This window comes from Camellia sinensis, chromosome 14, assembly GCF_055761805.1.
Source record: "Camellia sinensis isolate YWXY chromosome 14, ASM5576180v1, whole genome shotgun sequence".
Classification (NCBI taxonomy): Eukaryota; Viridiplantae; Streptophyta; class Magnoliopsida; order Ericales; family Theaceae; genus Camellia; species Camellia sinensis.
In genome coordinates, this window is record NC_138974.1 from 125,120,818 (window position 1) to 125,134,061 (window position 13,244).

The 13,244-nt window shown below is 40.9% G+C and overlaps 1 protein-coding gene across 1 annotated transcript; it reads right to left on the reverse strand.

Moving 5' to 3' along the window:
- Positions 1 to 8,406: 8,406 nt before the first annotated feature.
- Positions 8,407 to 10,817, reverse strand: LOC145807725 (hexokinase-3-like). The gene is made up of 3 exons (XM_082906437.1): positions 10,199 to 10,817; positions 8,825 to 8,923; positions 8,407 to 8,671 (listed from the first exon to the last, which is right to left on the reverse strand). The coding sequence occupies exons 1-3, from the start codon at positions 10,316 to 10,318 to the stop codon at positions 8,654 to 8,656; spliced, it is 237 nt and encodes a 78-aa protein (XP_082762563.1). The 5' UTR covers positions 10,319 to 10,817; the 3' UTR covers positions 8,407 to 8,653.
- Positions 10,818 to 13,244: the final 2,427 nt, after the last annotated feature.

The window sequence follows — 13,244 nt, forward strand, 5'->3', positions numbered from 1 at the left end:
GTTTCGAGATCACGAGTTGTAATCTCAATTTGGGTGTTATAAGAGTATTGTGCAACAAAGGCTTCAGCCATTTCATCCCAACTCCGCTTGACATCATCCTCCAATTTTGCATACCAGACGGCGGCTACACCCGACAGGGTCCGGCCAAATAGTGAAAGCTTCTGGGGTCTAGTTAGGCCCATTGGCCGTAGTATATCTGAGAATAGCCGGAGGTGGACCATGGGGTCCCCAGACCCGTCAAAGCGATCGATCTGCGGCATTTTAAATTTATCCAGTAGTGTCACGGCCACATCGGTATATCCGTCTTCGATATCCGGAATAGCCTTTACCCCTTGTGATTTTTTAAAAAGCTTCTCGAGCTTGCTAAATTTCAGCGCTGTTGGGTCTATTTCGAACTCGAAGGGAGAGTCCGGTTGGTTGATAGGCGTAGGCGCCTTGGACAGTTGAGGCAGAAGTGGGGGCGGAGCTGGCCCCGTTGGAAGGTCTGTGTCCTCCTGGACGTTCTGGACATTTGGCAAGGTGTTCCGGGCATTTGGCAGGACATTCTGGACAGTTGGTGTCTGCTCTGGTAACGGGATCCCTGGTGGGAGAGGAACCGGATGTGAGGCTGACGCTCCGGCTTGCTGCTGGAGCCAGGTAATTAGCTCCGCCTGCTGGGCCATGATTGTGGCCTGCTGTTTAGAGAATTCCGCTTGGCGGACAGCATCCTCCTGCATTTGCTTCATGCTTTTTTGGAGCTGACGCATCATTTCCTCCATTCCGGCTACGCTCTGCTGATCCTGCTGACTGGCTGGTATGTGTATTTCTATGGCAGAAACTAAAACCTCAGCCCGACTGTTCACTGCTAAGGTAGACCACTGTTCTGGTAACCTCTGCTCAGACACACTGCGTTTTCTTGGCCTTCTTTTGACAACTAGGGGTAGAGAATGAAACACTGGCTGTCCGTCAACCAGATCCTCGGATCGATTGAGCCGACGACCTCTTGTCCAAAGTGCTTGGGGAATATCTACTGGGTCGAAAGCAATTGTGCTTAAACTGCCCTAGTAAAAAGGTAAATAAAGCAATAAGGAAATAAATAAACAGATAAACGGACAGCATAACAGCTTAAAGTAAATACACAACACACAGCTGGGCATAACAACACATGGTCGATAAGCTGAACACACACTGTCCTCAATCACTGATCATTATCCCTGAATCACTGTCCCCATAGACTGAATCTGATACCCGCAGATAACTGATTCTCAAACACTGACTGATGCCCGCAGGCCTGATGCCTAAAATTTGCAAACTGATAAATGTAATCCCTGTAGAGACACACTCTGACAGCACATAACCGATAATTGAGAGCCAAAACACCCCTATGTTGGGGTAGGGATTTCCCTGTCCTATTTTGTCAGGAGCTAGGGTTTCACTACGCACGCAGCGGTTTCAAACAACCTATAAACGGGTAAGCAACCTGTCCTAGTTTGGAATGGTCACTATGGATCCGAATATGCACTAGGTTGAATGGTCAAAAAGGGTGCCCCGGTAAAACCGGGGTTTGTGTTCTCATACTGGCAGAGCCCATAACCGGTCAGCCTTATGGTCATGCCTTGACAAGACAAGCCTCCGGCAAACCGTTCAGGAATAGCAGATGGCAAACACGGTGTCCTAGGCGCACCAATGCAAATGCAATGCAAAGAAACACACAAGTGTAGTAAAAAACAGATATCATGATTTCGAGTCAAGTTTTCTAAATCCCCAGCAGAGTCGCCAGAAACTGTAGACATCTCCGAACGCCCCGGGAGGGATGAGTCCCCCCTCCCCCCGTTCCGTTCGTATTGGGCTCACTACAGTTCAGGACTCTCAAATGTCACGGTTCTTAATCTGAACCAAAGAGTCCAAATCTGACAAATCGTTTTAAGAAAACAGATTTTTAGAAAAGAAGTGCCAAACATGGACTGCTTTGCCAGATACAGAGTCGCCACCTAAATGTTTTATTTTGGAGAAATTTAGGAAACCCTGACTCGTTTGCCTAAGGCCACGTGTCCGTCATCACCAAAGTTGCCTCGGCTCGGGAACTTGGGTATGATTAGGGAAGGTCACTTCGTGAGCACCCCCGCTCGCCCGATCAAAGATCGGCCTCTACTAACCATGATATCTATTTTTGAAAACATTATGTGTTCTTATTCCGGTTATTAGCCTAGATTACTATGTGATGTGCACAGCATACAAGTATAGACTGGATCACCTGAATTGGAACAAAACACTTCATGTTTGTTTGTTTGAAAATGGTTTGATGGTGCTACCCGCAAGTAGGCTAAGATGTGGATTTGCCACCCTCCGGTGGGCTTAGAAAACATGATTTTGCCACTATCTAGTGGGCTTAAAACACACATTTGATGAATTGTTCCAATCCAAATAACCCAACCTTCACCCACAGGCATTCAGGCAGTTATATCATATAAGCATATAGCCTCATGGTAAGCATGCTATTCATGGCAGTCACTCACACGCATGCAAGGATGCTAAAGCATAAAACTTACCGAGTACTCCAAGCCAAAATAGGAGCTAATTAGAAATCCATGCATGATCCTAATTATACAGAAATGCCTAATGCAACACATGTAAGAGTGCAACTATAGCAGGCTCGGCTATTCGAGACATGGCGTATGAAATGCTACAACTAACATGTATTCAACTTGGAATTGAAAATACAATACAGTTAGTATGATGCGCCGAGCCCGGTGCATGCAAAACAGATGAATGAATGCAAACATGCTATCATACTGTATGTTAATTGAAACATACCCTAATCTAACCATCATAAGGGGGTAAATAAAAGGGAGAAAGACGTGGGGTTGGAAAACATACATCACACACACGCACACTTATTACAGTTATGCCCTCACGCAGAGGGTCTGAACAAATAATATACAGTCCCAAATGAATAATTACAGTCCAAATATGTACAAAACTCTAATTAATTAACAAATTAAAATAGGAAAGCAATAAATTGGCATGCAAGCCAGGGACTGCCTCAAATCTGCTCCGGATGATGAATGATGCATGCTCGGGTTGCCTTGTGCGGAGAATCCCTCGCGATGCCCCGGTTTGCCTCTGTTTGCAATTGGTCTTGGAATAAGTGTCAAACTCCGGAAGGCTGCCGATTTCTGATTTGCTGCAACAGAGAGCAACAAAGGGGCATGGCAAAGTATTTTCAGATATGTATGCTTGACTACTCTTTAGGGAGTGTAGTCCTCGATCCTCGTGCCACCAATCACGCATATCGATGCAGATGGCCGAGCAGTCAAATTGCACAACTCAATATGAAATGAATGCACATATAAACACAACAAAACCTAAACTCCATCATGGATAATCCGGAGTGTCGGTGACTAGGAATTGAGATACGTTCCGTCACTCGAAGTACGAAACGTCCCTTGTTTCCCGTGCTCGGGCTAACTCCTATCCCAAGCACAATGCAATATGCATGACATGCATGAATGCAATTCTGACATGCAACCTAGCATACACAATGCTATGAAATGGCATACACGATGCACAAGGTAACATGGCATACACAATGCGCTAACATACAACCTAGCATACGCAATGCTATGAATCGAAATGGCATACACAATGCATAATGGACTTACACCAACATGAGTGGACCTCAGCCACACTCACATCAGTAGCCATAAGATGAAAAATGAGACACTCAAAATACGTGCACACATGCACGCAAAACCGAGGACCGATCCTAAGGTACAAATGCCACTCTAACAAGGCATGGCAAGGCACGAAATATGGCATACAAACATGCAAGTTTCAGCACTGAAATGTGATGCAAAATGACCCCGAAACATGGAAACATGGCACCCGATGCATGGAATGGCCCCGAAACACAAAACTAGGCATACGCATTGGCCTATAGCTATACAAAACATGCATTATTTTATCATGAAGCATGAAGACAGATGTAAGAAAGTCCCAAAACATGCATATTTCCAGTTTATAACAAGCCTAAAAAATGAACACAAATAGGGCTAACCTATCATGCAAAAGAGGCCCTAAAAGAGGGGTTAAACATGAAGGGACAGAAGATGGCCCCAAATGGAAAAGAACCCTTCAACAAAGTTGAAGAGAGGCTCAAAACAAGGTACTTTACAGTTTACATCAAGCCACGAAAATAATCACAAATAAGGCCAAACTATCATGCAAGAAAAGGCCTGAAAGAGAGATAAAAGAGCAAGTGATAGAAGGAGGCCTAAAACAGAGGAGAGCCCTTCAACAATGTTGAAGACGGGCTCAAAACAAGCTATTTTACAGTTTATGTCAAAGTCCAAAACAGCTCACAAATAGGCCAAAAATACTATGCAGAAATAAGGCCTAAAAGAGAGTTAAAGAAGCAAGTGATGGCTGCTGGCCTCAAACAGAGAAAGACCCTTAATCAAACATGAAAAGGGGCTCAAAATATGACTATTTACAGTTAGGATCGGAGCCCAAAAATGCAAGAAACTAAGGCTTATATACAAAGCAAAAAAAGACTAGAAAATGAAAGAAAGTGACTCACCCTTGTAGACCAATGCTCCAACAAATTTTGAGCCAAGTTTGGGAGTTCTTCACCTCTGGAAAGCAGCCTCAAGTTGCTGGAATGGAGGATGGAGGTTTGGTGCTATGAGGTGGTGTAGAAATGGTGTAGGAGCAAGGTGGTTTTGAGGGTTGGAATAGAGGGAGAGAGAGATTGAGTGCATGGGCTGAAGACCAAATTTTTGTAACCCCTCAAAATGCAGCTGAGGGGCTGGTTATATAGGCAAAGAAGGGGAGGAAAAAGGGGGGAAAATGAATTCAAATTTCCCCCCAAAAGGGCACTCCCCCGAATGCAGGATTTGGGGGGAAAAAGAGGTCACAGCTGGAAGGAACAGGGAGTGGGGGTCATGGCCGGCCAGGTTTTGGGGGTTCAGGTGGTCGGCCGACCACCTCCCATGGCCGGTCGACCAAGGGTCAAAGGGGTCAAGCAAAATTACTAGTCGGCCTACCCAGAAAGGTGGCCTCCCATGTGTGCACAACACAACTATGTGGTTGAAACCCAGAAAAAGTGGACCAGGAGATAGAAAAGACCATTTTTGGAGGGAGTCAAAAAGGTCAGGAACAATTACTGGTCGGCCACCAAATATTGGTGGCCTCCCAGGTGTGTACAACACAAATATGGGGTTTGGGGTTCAAGAAAGTGGTCCCGGGGTGGTCAGCATTGGCTTTTAAGTGAGGAAAACGGGCGTCGGAGAGCGATGACGAAATAAAGCTGGATTTTCAGAACAATGGCTGGCCTCCCACCCTCCTACAAGCTTCCTAACTATGAAAATAAGGTCTCCACCAAAAATGAACCAAAACGGATGCAAAACGGAGGTTTGGGGACCGAAACGCGCGGCCCGAGGCCCCGAAAATGGGCTGTTAAGCACCGGAGGTGGCGTTTGACCACGAAGTTGGTCTCTCAGGCCACAGTGTTCCTCAAAAGGGAGGAAATAAGGTGTATACCAAAAACCGGAGCAAACAGAGGTGGTTAGGTGGCCCCGAACCGAGGCACACGGCCGTCGACTCCGAAAAATCGAAAACCGGGCTCCAAATGGAAAAAATGGCCTACGACCACGAAACGTAGCCTACGGCCACTGAGAGATGATCTACGAGACCTCTCTCTCCCTTCGGGAAGAGAAAGAAAAAGAAAACAGAGCCTGGTTCGCAAACCGAGGCAAGGCACGAAAGAGTCCGGAAGTCCGGAGGCAAGGCTCGCAGCCGAGACTCTGAAACTTCTGAACGAGCACTATATGCAATATCACCGAGTGCTCAACTGGTGACGTCTGAGTCTTAAGGTCGGTCAAAAATGGGGTATCTACACTCCCTTCATTCATCGTGTCAAAACAAAGCTCATTTCCTTGAATATGCCGATGATCATTGACATAGGTTTCTTTGGCACGATGTGTCCTCTAAGACTCCCCTCTTATCGATTCTCCTCACCCGACCTCCTGTGAAGGCCGATACGAATGCTCCCTTGCCCTGTTATGCTGCGGGACTGTAGGGATTGCTTTTTGCCCCTCTTTCTGGGTATCTTTCTTGGCTGCTGGAATCGACGTGTCCTCTAATGGGAACGGTGGTTGCATGATGTTGTTCTGCATCATGAAATTAACAATCAATTGTAGGTTTGCTAATTTGTTTGCCATTCCCTTCATCTCGCCGTCCCTCCTCAGACATCTGTCTTTCCATACCTAGAGGTTGCTCTCGTTGTAATACTCGCCTCACCCAATTTGTTTGTCATCCCTTTCATCTCGCCGTCCCTCCTCAGGCATCTGTCTTTCCATACCTGGAGGTTGCTCTCGTTGTAATACTCGCCTCGACCTGCCTTCTTTGGAACGTCTCCCTCTTGGCCGATGTCCTTTTCTGCAGGATTTTGCTATCGGGGTTTTTCATTACAGTTATCTTCCCCTACATTAGGTTCGGCTTGTTTACCACTCCCACTAGGGACGTATTCCCCAATCTTCTCTTTCTGCCCATCGTTGGCCATCTATTCTCCTTCCGATTCCCACAGACGATGCCAAATTGTGGATGCTGATTTCCGACCACACTGCCAAATAGGGAACTCAACTGGAGAACACAGGCAGAATAGATTACGCCCGAACAACCTGTCACAGAAAGATAAGATTTCGGCAGTGGTTCGTCCACCTGAGGGCACTCCGACGATAAAGTCAGTACTTAGTTTATCTCTCAAAGATAGCAAATAGTGCTTAACTCACAAGCCAGAACACAAAAAGCGTAACTTAGACCCACGAGGGTGCCTTACTTTTATAGTCAGCACTAAGCTGATCCCTGTAGAAGATTAGCTTCAACGGATTTTGGCTCAATGCTTATCTAGGACTCTCAGCCAGATAGAGATAAACTCCCTAAGAGCTTTATCTTTATCTAGACTAAGGTCCTTTCTCATTCTAGGACTCTTGTCCTTTATCCGTTCATCTCGGATTCCGGTATCTCCGTAGATAATCTCAGCCTAGCCGAGAACACCTCGGCGCCATGACCAAGACACGTGACACCTCGACTGACACTTCGGTGTCACCTTGGCCACAGGTTGTCATTCACAAAATATATCCCCACAATGACTATTAATATTCTCATTTAGGTTAAGTTTGGCATCTACTAAATAATATAAAAAGTTAAAAAGTCACTATCTTATTTAAGTCACATCATCTTATTTAAATCACATCACCTCTCTAACACATCACATCAAACCCAACCCAAACCCAACCCATATAGGGTTCGTTTGGGAAGAGCTCATTTGGACTCTTTTGGCTCTTTGAGCCACAAAAGACAAAATAGGCTATTTGAGCTACAACAGACAAAATATCACATCCAACCCATAATCATTACACTCTTCTCTCACAAAAAAAGTCAAAAAACTCAAAAAGCCAAAAAGCTCTTCCCAAACCAAGCTTTTGAGCCCAAGCTCAAATAGCCAAAAAAACCAAAAAACCAAAAAGCCAACTCACTTCCCAAACGGAGGAATAAGCCAATAAGTGAAAAAGTGCAATTTTTTTAGAACATCCCAAACCAACCCTTAGGCTTAGTTTGTCATCTACTATATAATCCATTTTTTTATCTTTTTATTCTTTTTCCATCACATCACCTCTCTACTTTTCTACACATCTTTTTGTAAAAAGACAAAAAGTACACTTTTTTAGGACACCTCAGACCAACCCTTTACATAAACTTTTTAGACCAATAAATTTGGTCGCTAATATATTGTACCAGATATTTTCAACATTATCAATTAAAAACATTTTGAGTATCATTTTAACAATTAAAAAGTCGGGACTCACTTCAGCCCTAACTTGCTCATTCTCTATTCAACGAGTTTGCTCAATCTTTAGCCCTAAAGTCGGGAGCTCCAAGGCAAATTGGGAGCTCAATCTTCTTCAAATTTTGGTGCATCTCTCTCTCTCTCTATCTCTATCTCTTTCTCTCTCTCTCCGTAATCGACCTGTAAGAGCTCCAATTTGAACTTTCAATTTCTTATTATTTCATAGACTGAACTTTTTTTGTGTGTATATATATATATATATTATATCTTAATGTGTGTTGGAATTGAAGATTTCTTTACATAGATTGAACTTGTGTGTGTATATATGTATATCTAATCTAACGCGTGTTGGAGATGGAGAATTGTTTTCTCACAAAGTTCGATCAATATTGTATTTTGTATGCTGTTAATTTGTTGTTTCAGTGAGCTTTCAGGTGTTACACTATCATTTTCTTTTTTTGATTTTCAATTTCTGATTATTACATAATTGACTTTCATTGATTTAGAAGCCAATTATGGAAAAGAAAAAAAAAAAGAAAAGAAAAGTCAATTATGGAATTGTGTGAGGGTGTTTTTACAGGTGAGTACGAGATTGCATGTCATATGCCTTTAAAACAGCTACAAAGGATAAGTAGATGAGAACACAAAAAAATAAAAAATAAAAAATAAAAAATTGAAGTAGCAGAGTACATTGAATTACAGAAATTGTGGAAGGATTTGATATTTTGCATGCCTGAGAAAGAATGAGAGAGATTTGAAAGGGAAATGGTAACATACCTTAAAATAGAAGGCACTGATAGTTTAGAAGCTACAGGTCCAAAAATATCAGCCTCCTGTGACATCCTGAGAAACACTCTTATTACAATGTCAGCCAGATCCATACCTGGTATCATTTTCTGAAAACCCAACAGCAAGATCATCATGGTTGTGTTATTCACAAGATTATTGGAGCAAAGTGGAGGAAAGGGGACCAATTTAACAGTGACTGAACCTTACTTGATCATTTAGGTTCAGGCCATCGGCATCTAAATCAGTATCGTAAGATGTTCTTGGCAGATGAGATGACCAGAAGTTTCCCCATTCCATGGTAACTACCTAATTAATACAATATAAGAGCATAAGTAAAATTAGCTACCATTTCCCCCAAATTTTAGCGAGTTTTCAGGTGTTACACCATCATTTTCTTTTCCATAATTGGTTTTTTTTCTTCTCTGTTTTCTCTCACTAAGAATAAGAATGATGAATGAATCGTCTCTCACTGGGCCATATGTATGTAGTATTGCTATCAAACTCTTGAGATCTTAATGACAGTAAATTGCCTACTACTCAACTAATGACAATAAATTGCCTACTACTCAACTAATGACAGTCAATTGCCTACTACAAGAAATTAGTCTTTTAGAGACTAATATTTAGGGACTAGTTAGATTTGGTCCCTAAAAATAATCTTTTAGAGACAAATCTAAGCTTATGATAATTTACTTATAAAAATACAAAAATGACTGTTGATATGTTCCCTGTGTCATTCAATTTTCAGACTTATATATTTTGAACTAAGAAACTGCATTATATTAAAAATCAGAGAGTACGTCCAACAAAACTTGCTGCTTCTTCTTGGAGCCTCCTTTCCACATTGTGGGCTAACTGTACCCAGGGGTGGAACTACCATGGCACTGGAGGTGGCCATGGGATCCCCAATTCTCCAAACATTTAATATATATATACACTATAGTTACATGTGTAATGCTAGGCATGGGATGGGTGCTTAATTATTTTGAACTGTCTGTGTAATGACATTTGAATTTCCTGTAAAGTGATTTTTTTTTTCCCGTCTTGAAATAATCTATTAGCAGATTGGTTTGTTGCATATTTTTTACCATAAGTTCTCGTTCATTCATTTTTTTTTGTTGCTAATATGATATATGAATTAATGGTGTTCTTGATAATACATATCTTTGCTATCAGATCATTGTGATGATGGTGGTGATATTGCGATCCTTCAATGCAGAAAAAATGAGCAAGAAGTTGCCCCTAGTGTTTATGGATGTGTCTATTGACGGCGATCCTGCTGAAAAGATGGTTTTTGAGGTATTTCTATATTTTGAACTAACCTACTATAATATCAAGTCAAATATTGTCTACATATGCAATTAAGTTGAAATTCTTGTTGTTTCTTCTAAAGCCTTTGATATTTTGTTTTCAATGTCATATTTATTCCCAAAAATTGAATGGTTGCAATTAGTTCATTGGTGATCTTTGGTGATACAGCTTTTCTCTGATGTTGCTCCCATGACTACAGAAAATTTCCATGCACTCTGTACAGGTAGGTCTTCTTTAATTGGTCTTTCATTTAAAGAGCTGTGCACTTACCAACATATCAGAGAGACTCTGCTGCAATTCCTCTTTTATTCTCCTTACTTCTGATGTCCTTTCCATCATGCATGCAATTTGAGCTTTCTTCTTGGTCAAGTGATCCCTCAATTCTTCCATCTTACCCTGTCAAATATATTAAACAATGTCTTATATAATCATCTAAATCATCTGATTATGATACAAGTAATAAGAAGTAAAACCCAATAGATGAGAAATGGATGTCCAAAAGGCGCCAAGGTAATAACACGCCATAAAATTTTCATCACCACCCAATACAAGGTGATATCACTTCACATTAACATATGAGATTAGATTCATTTTAAATGTTAGGTAATGACATAAGTGACTGACAATGATTAAAAAAAGAGAAAAAGACTCAATCTCCCACAATATAGATTAAAAACTTCAAAAAGGAACACCAGAAACTACAGATACCCCTTAACTCACTACAAACCTAGCAAAGAAAATTTAAAAAATAAAATAAAATTGCACACGACACATAGAATAGTTGATCGTTATTTTCACCAAAAATGCCTAAATCGAGGAAAAACTAGAATGTGGGATGAATGAAGTAAGCTCCAGAACCAGTGATTGGTGCTTCCCATCTTGTTTTACCATATTCAATGGTTCATGTTCACAAAAGAGTACTGTTAAACAAATATAACTTAACTTGTCAGAGAATCATTTTTTGCATGTGAGACTAAAAAATGAAACCACCAATCAGCTACTACACATTTGACTTCAATTTCACATGCGCCTTGGTGTAAATGGACAACTCTAAATATATCCGAAACTCGATTGTTGTTAAACAGTAAATCAAATAGAAAGTGACGATGGCAGAGACAAATAAATCTTGGAACAGCATAAGTGTCAGGGGAATCAGCAGTGACTCTGGGGTCTCATTACTTCTCATCATGAAAGTTCACAGGCTTAGTCTTTTCTAGAAGGCTAAAGAGACATGCAATAGCATTTCAATAATTCGTTTCAGTAAGAGATTGTTGTATAAGCCTTTAAACATGTAGATTGTCAACACCAGTTTGCTCGAACTGTAACTATTAAATATAACTGAAGGTGAATAATGATCAAGATCATGTCAGGTGAAAGTTTGGATGTGAAGAACCACCCAATACAACCAAAAAAATTGTACAAGTAAAAAACATTCTTCAAGCTCTTTCTTCATTTATGGATAAAATGAATTCATTAAAAGGTCAAGGGTGCACTACCATATACACAATGTATGTACGAAGAGAGAGAGAGAGAGAGAGAGAGAGAGAGAGAGATTGCTAGGCTGAAAGAATAAACTGAATCAAGAAACAAATAAAAACTCCCAAAGCTAAAAAGAGAGCTTAAAAACATCAACTTTAGCTATTAATCCTATGGTTTGATTTTGACAATGTCTAAAATATTACGAGATAAATTGTGATTTTTTGATATATATTTTTTACTATCATTTGACACAAAATATGAAAATAAGTTTCGTCATTTTGATATAGATTGCACTGATTTAAAAATAACTTGATAAGCTATCACCATCAGACCGACCACCAGATCAAACATCCAATACAGAGGTTGAGTCACAGTCACAGCATCATCATCAAGCACACCAATTCCATACTCCAGATCTGTCTGTCATACCATGTATGTTACAAGCATGTCTAGCTAGAGAATCTTGTTATAACAGAATTGGTTGTAGAGTCTGTTAGCTGGTTAGTGAGTTAGTTAGGCACGGTTACTATATCTCACAATATAAATATCTGTGTAAGTTCCTCATCTTCTAATAAATGAGAAATAAGTTTGTGTTTTTCAATATGGTATCAGAGCATGTTTAGCTCTCATGAGCACAATTCAAGATCCTCCAATGGAGAATTCATCTTTGCCTTCATCCATGCCATTCGTTTCCTCCGATCTGGGTTTGCTCTTGTCGAATTTCAGTTCTTTGGTCACTGTTAAGCTTGATTTAAGCAACTTTCTTATGTAGAGAAATTAAATGCAAAATGTGTTGCATGCTACTGGCTTTCTTGGCTATGTCACTGGTTCTATTCCATGTCTAACAGTGGAGATTACTAATTCCTCTAGTACTTCATCTCCAAATCCAGCGTATATAGAATGGCAAATGATTGATGCTTATCTTCTCAGCTGTTTAATAGCCACATTATCATCTGCAGTGTATTCTTCTGTTCTTCATCTACAAACAAGTAATCAAGTTTGGCAGATTCTTGAAAAGCGATTCGCTTTAGTTTCATGATCACATATTCATCTATTAAAGAATCAGCTTCAAACAATTCATAAGAAATCATCTTCCATGGAAGCTTATCTCTCACAGATTAAGGAGATCTCAGATCAGTTGGCTTTGGCTGGTGCACCAATCGATGATGAGGATCTGGTATTTTTGGCTTTGAAAGGATTACCTGATGAGTACAACTCATTCAAACCTCCATCCGAACAAGATCTAAAGCAGTCTCTATGGCAGATCTATGCTCCTTATTGTGCTTAGAGGAAATTCATGTTGAAACTAAATTGAAGCATTCATCTAGTAATCATCTCAATAGTGCTTATTCTGCAGCAAAAAGTTCTCCATCTTCCTCTAATAATGCAGTTGAATCTCCTCATGCTTTTACTTTTGGTTCCAATAGAGGTTTCAACAATTACAGAGGTAGATATCAGTATAGAGGCTCTAGAGGAGGCATGTTTAATAATTCTCATGGTAGATACAACAACAGATCTCACAGTACTCGAGGTAGAGGAGACTACTCTTCTCATGGTCCTATCTGTCAGATCTGTGGAAAGTCAGGGCACAGTGCGTTGGATTGTTAGTATAGGTTAGACTCTACTTTTCAGTCTTCTTCTACATCTCAGCAGAAGTTTTCTCCACACTCTTCTCAAGCCTATGCAGCAACAGTGCCTCAGCCTGCAGACTCATCTGTCCTTGGTACATCGATTTGGCTGCTACAAATCACTTGACTAATGACCTTTACAATCTTCATCACTTTCAACCTTATCAAGGTTCTGAACATGTTCAAGTAGGCAATGGCTCTGCTTTACC

Coding starts and splice junctions, on each gene's coding strand:
- LOC145807725 (XM_082906437.1), bottom strand. CDS start 10,318: ATGGAAGAATTGAGGGATCACTTGACCAAGAAGAAAGCTCAAATTGCA. Junction 8,924..10,198: donor AGAGTCTCTCTGATATGTTG/GTAAGTGCACAG, acceptor TGTATTAATTAG/GTAGTTACCATGGAATGGGG.